The 9,184-nt window shown below is 33.7% G+C and overlaps 1 protein-coding gene across 1 annotated transcript in view; it reads right to left on the reverse strand.

Moving 5' to 3' along the window:
- Window positions 1–1,187: 1,187 nt before the first annotated feature.
- LOC119828518 (carcinoembryonic antigen-related cell adhesion molecule 5-like) overlaps window positions 1,188–9,184 on the reverse strand; it is an 87,931-nt gene continuing 79,934 nt past the window's right edge. Inside the window, exons 10-17 of the mRNA XM_038350685.1 lie at window positions 8,181–8,340; window positions 6,177–6,334; window positions 5,096–5,255; window positions 4,492–4,652; window positions 3,919–4,114; window positions 3,218–3,401; window positions 2,782–2,948; window positions 1,188–2,483 (exon numbers count right to left, since the gene is read on the reverse strand). Coding sequence (XP_038206613.1) covers window positions 2,398–2,483; window positions 2,782–2,948; window positions 3,218–3,401; window positions 3,919–4,114; window positions 4,492–4,652; window positions 5,096–5,255; window positions 6,177–6,334; window positions 8,181–8,340 — 1,272 coding nt within the window. The 3' untranslated portion in view covers window positions 1,188–2,397. The remainder of the gene's footprint in view (window positions 2,484–2,781; window positions 2,949–3,217; window positions 3,402–3,918; window positions 4,115–4,491; window positions 4,653–5,095; window positions 5,256–6,176; window positions 6,335–8,180; window positions 8,341–9,184) is intronic.

A 9,184-nucleotide genomic window follows, 5' to 3' on the forward strand; every position in this document is an offset into this window, starting at 1 on the left:
CAGTGGTGGCTCAGTGGTGAGAACCTCGGACTTCAAAATCGATAAGTCGGGGTTCGAGACCGGGTGAGCGTGCAGGAAATAAATTGATTTTCCAATTTATCTGCGCATGTAGATAATATCACCACTGCTTAAAACGGTGAAGGAAAACATCGTGAGGAAACCGAGAAGCAAAAATTCGACGGCATGTGACATCTGCCAACCCGCACTTGGCCAGCGTGGTGGATTATGGCCTGAACCCTCATAGGAGGCCTGTGTCCCTGCAGTGGGAACATATAAGGGCTGATGATGATGATGATGATGATGATGATGATGATGATGATGACGCTATTCTCCTCATTTTTTTTTATATATACCTCGTGCTACGGAAATTTCAGCATCAGCTTCTGCATGCAGTGTTTCTATTCAGTTTCAACTTGGAGACCTTCAAGAGCGTACAATATAAAAGGACTGCAGCACATTAACTTTGGTATTAGGAGGGAAATTGGGCAAATTTGATCACTTAACACCAAATAACCCGTCTGCTTTGAAATAATAAATACATCAGAAACGATCCGTGGACTTTCGTCTAGAAGGATCGAAGACAGAAAGAAAATAGAATATGGTTTGGCAGCCCAAGGGCGACGTTTACCATTCCAAAGGTCTAGTTTTTGTAAGCAAATAGAAATTTCTGAAGAAAACACAAGAAAAAAGTTAAAACCAATCTCTGACGTTTCTTTCCAACAAAGTCAATAGACAAAGTGGAAAGAACAAATAAGTGTGAACTAAACTTTATACGGGTCTTAAGGCAGTTGTGAAGCTTTCCAGTTTACATTTTTATTTTACATTGTCACAAGCGACTTTTGCAATGGCGGTGGTAGAGATTTGTAATTTTCTCATTATTATTTTAATAGTTGTTTTAAAATAAAAAAAAAATAATAGTGCGTTTGGTTTCCTGTTATTCCAATGTGAACTTTCGGAATTCGAATTCAACCTTCCAATTTAGTACCCATTTTTATTTTGTGTTCTAAATCTTAAGTTTGTTACAATTCCCAAATTAATAAACACACAAAAGGATATTAAATAAAAGTCAGAATAAGTAAAATATAAATATTTATTAATTAATTATTAATGCCTACATATTTTGTGTAATGTAATACTAAAACGTATACATCCGATCGCTTTAATACAATTCAAATTACATATTTCTTTACTGGCAGATAAGTAAAATAAGTTAAGTGACAGTTTATTTTTAATATTTCCCTATTTAGGTATGTAGTTTATAAAAATATATACTTTGATACCATATTAAAAATATTACCACAACTGTATAAAATAGATTAAATTGAAAATTGTGATCTATTTATTCATACTTATTAATTTAACGATCCATGAATCGATACAACTAAACTTTGGCGTTATAAAAAATAGGAATCCACAAATTTTACATGTAATAGCGGACTCCACAATTAATTCAAACTAAATCATTTCAAACATACATATTCATGCTGCAAACAGAATTCGAAAACAACCCAGTTAAATAAAACAAAGGTTCAATCCATGGCTGCATAAATGTACTCACAATAAATTAAAACCTGCACTATCGGTGAGATAAATTAAAGGGTCCCTTATTCTAGTAATGGAAATCAATACCCGTATTATAGAAATGTAGGTGCTACACAAACTGGTAATCTTTGGTATATATACAAAACTAAATACGAAATAACTATACATCACGCTAATAATACTGCATGCATATAATCTAACTCAAAAAATCCTATATGGAAATAGTCCGAAGGCTTATCTAAGATCTACAACGATTCATGTTTATCGGATGGAAAAATATTTAATTTTTCATTATCGTTATTTGGTTTTAAACAGCATTAAATGCGATTTTTAAGTAAATTAAAAATTAAGAGAATTGAAAAAATTCGATGATGAAGTGGGTTCGAACCAGCGTCTTTATCAGACCAACGTTTCCAAAAACGAGGGAGATTCTCGATTCAACGTTTTTTTTTTTTGGTTCTGTTATTTAAAATATTATAATTATCGATCAATTACGACAATCGGTAACCCGATGCCGTAATTCATTACTTGTTTAATAGGATACTTTTTCATTTGGTCCCATTTTAGAATCTGTAGTGGTATCCTGGTATCCTATTAACCTTTCTAGAAAAGATTTATTCATTCGTTATATTATTAAAATTATTCTTTAATATGGGGCGCATCGAACTATAAGTTCCGTCGATACTTGGGTTCGTAAATTTAATGCAATAAGTAAATTGCATTTTAGCTTACACAATCTAACAACTTCATTCTCCTAATTTGGCACTTGTTTTATCAAAAATGGTCCTAAAAATGATGATGAACTGAATTGCCTCCTGTTAGTTAATGAAGAACTGCAATAATAACTTCGTTCGCCTAAGAATCAGTTTGCGTTTCCATATTTTCGTGCCTTATTAATTCCGTTTCGTGAATGTCACCATCGCTGTTGCTATCTGTATCTGCTGTAAAAATAAATATTATTTAATCAGTAATATGCAAAATATGATGGGTAGGTACACACATTACTGCTACGTTTAACACTTAATGAAATCTCTGGGAATTAAAATAAAAATAAGTAGTCAGTAGTAATTAAGTAGTAATACCTAGTTGTAATTTAAATAATTAAGTAGGTATCATAATTTTTTATAATAGGTGTTCATTTTTCTTATGGCTTATTAGTTTTAGATGATACAGAAGTTAAATATGTATTGTTTTATTATGTTCTATTATTTTACGACAGTTAAAAACTGAATTCCTTACCATGAGGTCGCCTATCCAGCGCCAGCACAGCGAGCGGTGTATCATCCAGCACGCCGGACCAGCGCGCCGCGAGCACGCGCGACCCGCGTCCGCGCACCACCACGGTCGGGACGATACTGGGCGACATGCCGCTGTACATCGAGACTCCTACGTTGCGGGTAGTCGCACTGACGAAAGAAGATTCAATTATGGTTAACAGCAAATATTGCTTGATTGTTTAGTTCTTCATTATTATGTCAAAATAGACTAATAATATATTCTTAGCTTCAATCTTATGTTATTTTTAATACTAATTAATGGTTCTCCAGCTAGGTATAATACAGATACAAAATAACATAATTTAACAATTTGTATAGATCGTAGTTGAGGCGTACCATTTGGACTGTAAAAGTAAACATTATTGATGAAATATGAATTGTTTGTTAAAATAACTTACTTCTCTTCATTATCTCGTCTCGGTCGAGTTTTCTTCTTACACATGACCACCATCGTCACACAAATGGTCGTTAATATGGTGAGTAACACAAGTGATAAGGCTGCTCCTACGAGCAGGGCCACGCCGTTGTCTTGGGGAGCTATGGGCGCTTGTGGTGGGGCCGGCGTCATGGTTTGAAGTGAATCTAAATGTAGTATTAAATACATATTATTGACAATGCAAAAAACTTATTATCTTTAATTGTAATCCTCATGTTTCATCAATTAAAATGTGTAGTTTCGAAACATCTAGAAAACTTTCGCATTAGTCAAAGAAAATTTATTCAAACTTGTAGAAAATATTGTTCAGTATATGTTCGTACATATATATAATTATTTTTATCAAAAAAATTAAACCATTCGGTTCATCCTGTTCTGAGTTCTGAGGTTACAATAGTCTACCTTTCCTTTTTAAGTCGGTAGATTCTTGTTTACTTTTTTTGTTATTTTATCATGACCGCCCACGAACATTCGCAGAGTGGCTCTTAGAATGCGCTACCCAATTTTAAGGGGAAAGGGGCAAGGAAAGGATTGATAAAAGGAAATGAGAAAACGGGCTTATTTACTATCTCAACGATTTAATTCAATAACGCGGCAATTATGCCTTTTAATATAATTGGCTCATATAGCTGCTTGTGTGTCACCAACTCGTGAGTTACTAACCAGGTCTATCCAGATCATCAATAGTCCTGACGGGTATACCATGCAAGGCAGCAGGCCTCAAAGACCTCCCCCTTGGGTTCTCCGCGTAAATCAGGAAGGTGTAACGGCCTGGCGACAGGGCGTCTAGAGGAAACTGCGGAGTTGCATCGTTGCTTGCCTTGTACACCGTTTCTGTTAGACCTCGGCCTGATATACCCTAAAACCACAGTGTTGATAGATTTATGTATTTAATTAAGGAATTTTTAAGATATTAAACGCAAAATTTATTATTATTTTCAGAAGACACATAATATATGTATGTGAGTCGATTGTCTTCTTATCCTTTTTTATAAATATTAGTATTTAATAACATATGGATCGAGTAATAATACACAAAATTTCTTAATATTTTGTTAAGCCCTCAAATAAAGCATTACGAAAACTAAATAATAAAAAATAAAAGTCAAATTTTGTTTTTGAGTATTAGAAATGCAGCTATTAACACAATATTCGACTGGCGCAATAGTTTATCTCAACCACCGATCCAAAAGCATCTTCAATTAATACCCTACTATGCAACTGATCCTGGCCCACCTGGTCATTCATGGTGGAATCGATCTCATTCCTCACATGTTCATACGGCTTCACACCAAGGGCTTCCATCACGAACCACTGTGGCAGGCCTCCATCATGCCCGGCCTCACAGCGTATATAGCTGCCGTCTACTTCACACTTGCTGGGTGGTTCTGGGTAACCTGGTGAATATATTTGAAAGTGAGTGATTTGGACCGAATTATAAAATCTCCAGGAATGACAGCATGTTCAAGTCTTTCTTGGAAATCAATAATTAGAATCGAGAACGACATCGTTTGAACTATTCACGTTTTTAAGCACTAGGTTTCTTTGCAGGAAGATTTATATTTTCTAGTTGTTCCTGGCATCCATGCAATAGCGAAAATCAAAACCAATCTCACAAAATTTTTCAACTATTGTTTAACATCAGGCGTAGGAAAGGAAAGGCATGTCCCTATGTTTGCTTAAATCATAAAAACTTCCCAACGAATTTTGATGGATTTTGTATAATAGATAGAATGATTTAAGAGGAAGGTTGTGTGTATAATAACATAGTTGAAACTACTTGGAATTTAATGCGTGCGAAGCCACGGGCAAAAGCTATAAACAGCATAAAGATGCACACCAGCCGGCATTATTCTGAACAAGCACGGCTCCCGTTGGTTTCCAATATCATTTCTCGCCCAGCAAGCGAGCCAGCCCAAGTCCTCATCCCCCTCAACATTCGGCAGGCCGTGGATAACAGTACTGCTTGCTCCCATCGTTGTCACGTTTGAGACTGGTATCTAGAAGTAATATCTTTTATTATTGTACTTAACTATACATATATCTTAAATAAGCATTTCAAACATTATCATCAGTATTAGAACTTCAGGATTCTTATGATTGTATATAATAATTATGTTGAATAACAGCTTTAAAGTTTTTAAATGTAAAATAATTAGTTATTTATAACTTTTGTTCCTATTATCAAAATATATTCGGTTCTACGGTTGTCACCCTGATGAATGTTCTAGAAAGGTGTTAATAGAGACTTTGCTAAGCTTACTTAAATATATCATCTGATAATATTATCAGCATGTATTTTAGGATAATTGGATGAAATAAATAGGTATTCGAATGTTTAATATTACGTTTTTACTATTAAATTACCTATTTATTGAAATAATAACGAACGGTCGAAATTTTATCCGTAATTATATTCCTCATGAAATATTTATTACATTTTTGTTTCATACAAACTGCGCTCCGCGGTTTCCCCGCGTAAGTCCGTATCCCGTAGGAATATCGGGATAAAGAGTTATCTATATGTTATTCCAGTTGTGCAGCTATCTACATACCAAATTTCATTGCAATTGGTTTAGTAGTTTTTGCGTAAAAGAGTAACAAACATAAATCCAATCTATAATTGTGAAATTTTTATGAAATCTAATGTTATTTGGTAGAATTATATACTTTGTGTATTATTTTTGCCAATAAATATTCTAAACATAATGTAGGTTACTATAATATAAAATATTACAAAAGTAAACTGGGGGTAAGAAAGTAATCAGTCTTCTATATCCTGCCAGACAGGGACATTTTATTGTTAGCCGGTATTCGATCCCAATACCCCTCGGTTCTACACACACGTCTTAACCACTATACCAAGAGGCGGTCTAAAATAGAATGATATAGGATAAAACATATTAATTCGCAACACTCACAGGCAGGACATCTTTTGTGCCATTATACGTCCAGTAGAATTTCAGAGGGCCAGCGTCTCTTGCTGACGGTGCACTGACGGAACACCTCGCCCGCACCTCACCGCCTGGAGCACCAGCTATCTGCTGGACTACGCTGCCAGCTGAACATTCAGGCCGAGCTGGAGGAATAGAATAATGTTAGCAAAACTCGAAGGTAAATCAAGTTTGTAGGAAATTTATATACACATTTTTTTCAGTTGATAGAACCAGATAAAAATTGTAGACCAATTCATTCCTATTACATATAAATATAAGGGTTATGTTATTTATCCATATTATTAAGAATTGAGCTGGGACTTGACCCAGGAGCATATGTATAAGAAATCATGTTTCTTTCGTCTTATGAAAGTTAAATAATCGGTAAATTAGACAGAAAAATTACAAAAAAAAATTACATTTATATAAAACTGACATAAGAAAACAACTAAAACTAAAAGAAGAAAGAAAAATTCAACTTTATATTATAAACGCTATCATGGACCAGAGACAAAAATGATTTAAATAAATAGTCCTCCTTTTTTTTTCTACGTTTTTACATTCTTGTTAAGTCTATTTTCGATAACACTTCCTGTTTGCGAAATATATACAAATAGCCTCAAATTTTGACCTTAAGTTATTTCTAAAGGTCCCTTGGTAACAAAATATCGCTCTTCGGAATTTGCCGCTATTTCAAATATCATTCTACGACTGTCTTCATCCAAATAAAAACATAGTAAATAATACATTTAACATAAAAAAATACATTGAGCATAAATAAAGATATAAATTTGGATAAAGATAAATAGGCCATTATTTAGGCCTCTTTCGCCTTACGAAATAATAATATAGTAATATAGTTTCTGGCAATAACTAGGCTATTGATATTTTTTCAAATACGGTACAAATAAGGTTTAAGGAGGAATTGCTTTCGATTAAACCTTTACCAAATCCCACTTGATCAAATGACAATGTGTATATGTTCGCATTAATTTATATAATTATTATTATTTATTTCTTTTTTGCTGTGTAAAATATAAATTTTCTCCATACTTAAAGAGCTGTTAGCTACAGGCTGTGTAATGTTATTTTTATTAGTAGTGGTTGCCTATAATTATGACAGCACTAAGTCTTTATTTGTAATTTCATAAAACTTTCCATCCATGTTACCCGTGTATGTCATGTTGGTGATCCATGTAAAAAAAATAGATACTCATTAAACTGAATAAAAGCATTTTCTCGGTTGAGTACAAAGATTTTCACATCTATTACTAGTAAGATTTATCAGTTTCCCCAGAACAATTTCTATAAGAAGTATGAACAAGAATTCCAGGTAAACGCAGGTCTTTTCAAACAAATAGAAATATATTAATAAAGGTTCGCTTTGCATGAAACCATTCGCTTTTCATCTTCGATTCTTAGAAGTTAAAACACATTTAAATTATTCTCCCAAGCTTGCTTTTCAAGTAAATTATTGGCAATGATCTATAAATGAATGCAACGGCAATTCGAAGGATTTAATTTTTATATGAAACGTCATCTAAATATAGTTTTGTTGTTAGTTTAAAATATGTCGAAACGTCAATAACTTTTAATTGTATTAATAAAAAATTCGTTCTTCCGACTTACTACTAATATTATTAATGCGAAAGTTTGTGAGGATGTGTGTATGTTTGTTACTCTTTCACGTAAAAATCACTGAACCGATTGTAATGAAATTTGGTACGTAGGTAGCTGGACAACTGGAATAATATATAGGCAACTTTTTATCCCGATATTCCTCCGGGATTCGGACTTACGCGTGTGAAATTCTTTTTCGGTACAATGTATGTTTACATTAACATTTTATCACATTAAGAATTTAAAATACATATTTCTTACAATATCACAAGGGAGAGATAATAAATTAACTTCCTCGTTGAATCGTCGCGAATCCTTTTTAGTGGGAAGTGAATTTATTATTCTTGAATAAATATTATGAGCACTTACACAATACATTCAAATTCAACGGCTCGCTCAGTCCACTTCCCTCCGAGTTCCAAGCCCGGCATCTGTACCTCGCGGAGTGGTGCCGCCTCAGTTCGTGGAGAAAGAGCTTCTGACCTTCTATCGATATGCCCCCGATTGGATCATCTCGCACTAAGTGATCCTGTTAATTATAAAAACAATGAAATACATTTAACCATGTAAGTAATTAAGTAATGATTAAAAAGAATGGTTTTATATATTAATATTCATTTATATTAAGGTAACTCAGCTTAGTGTCTTCTCATGCTTTTCAGACGATATTCTGAAGTACTTTTAAAAGTACATGTATATAAGTTTGAAAAATGTATGATTTTTTTTTAAATATGGTAAAGTTCACGTTAATTTTAATACAGAACACCGGTACTGATAAGGAACGGCTTATTCTCGCGTTTGATAAAACTCACTCCAATATCTTCGATAATAAGTTCAAATTTATCTATCATCTAGTTCACAAGATGAAGAGCAAAATACGATTATTCCGTGGTTCAGTAATTTGAAAAATACAAGCGAAAAGTAGAAGTCGGCGGTAGTCAATCAAATATCCTATTTATTTGTCATACGGCCCGTAGATTCGAAAGCTCGTACAACCTTTGTGGATAAAGCTTCCGTCAGACATAAGTTCAACAATGATTTACATAACATACAACATAAACGAAATCGTTTGATCGTCGAAAAACTAATTTCACGGCGCGCACAGTTAATGTAGCGTTATTATAAAGTTATTACTTTTACGGCGTAATAAATTGAATTTTCATGTTGAATTAATTTCATACTAATTACTCGGTCACGTGTTGTCACGCCATACGAGTAAACTTGTGTAGACTTAACTTTCAATTTGCGTGGAATGACTTCACTAGGCTCTTGATTTTGAGGCTTTAAAGTTTTATTACTGTAAGGACTGTGTTTGAGAGTTTGCTGTAACTCGGATGTGTGATTAACACCTCGCTAGAGTACTTGCTTCGATT

Source organism: Zerene cesonia, chromosome 8, assembly GCF_012273895.1.
Source record: "Zerene cesonia ecotype Mississippi chromosome 8, Zerene_cesonia_1.1, whole genome shotgun sequence".
NCBI classification, from domain to species: Eukaryota; Metazoa; Arthropoda; class Insecta; order Lepidoptera; family Pieridae; genus Zerene; species Zerene cesonia.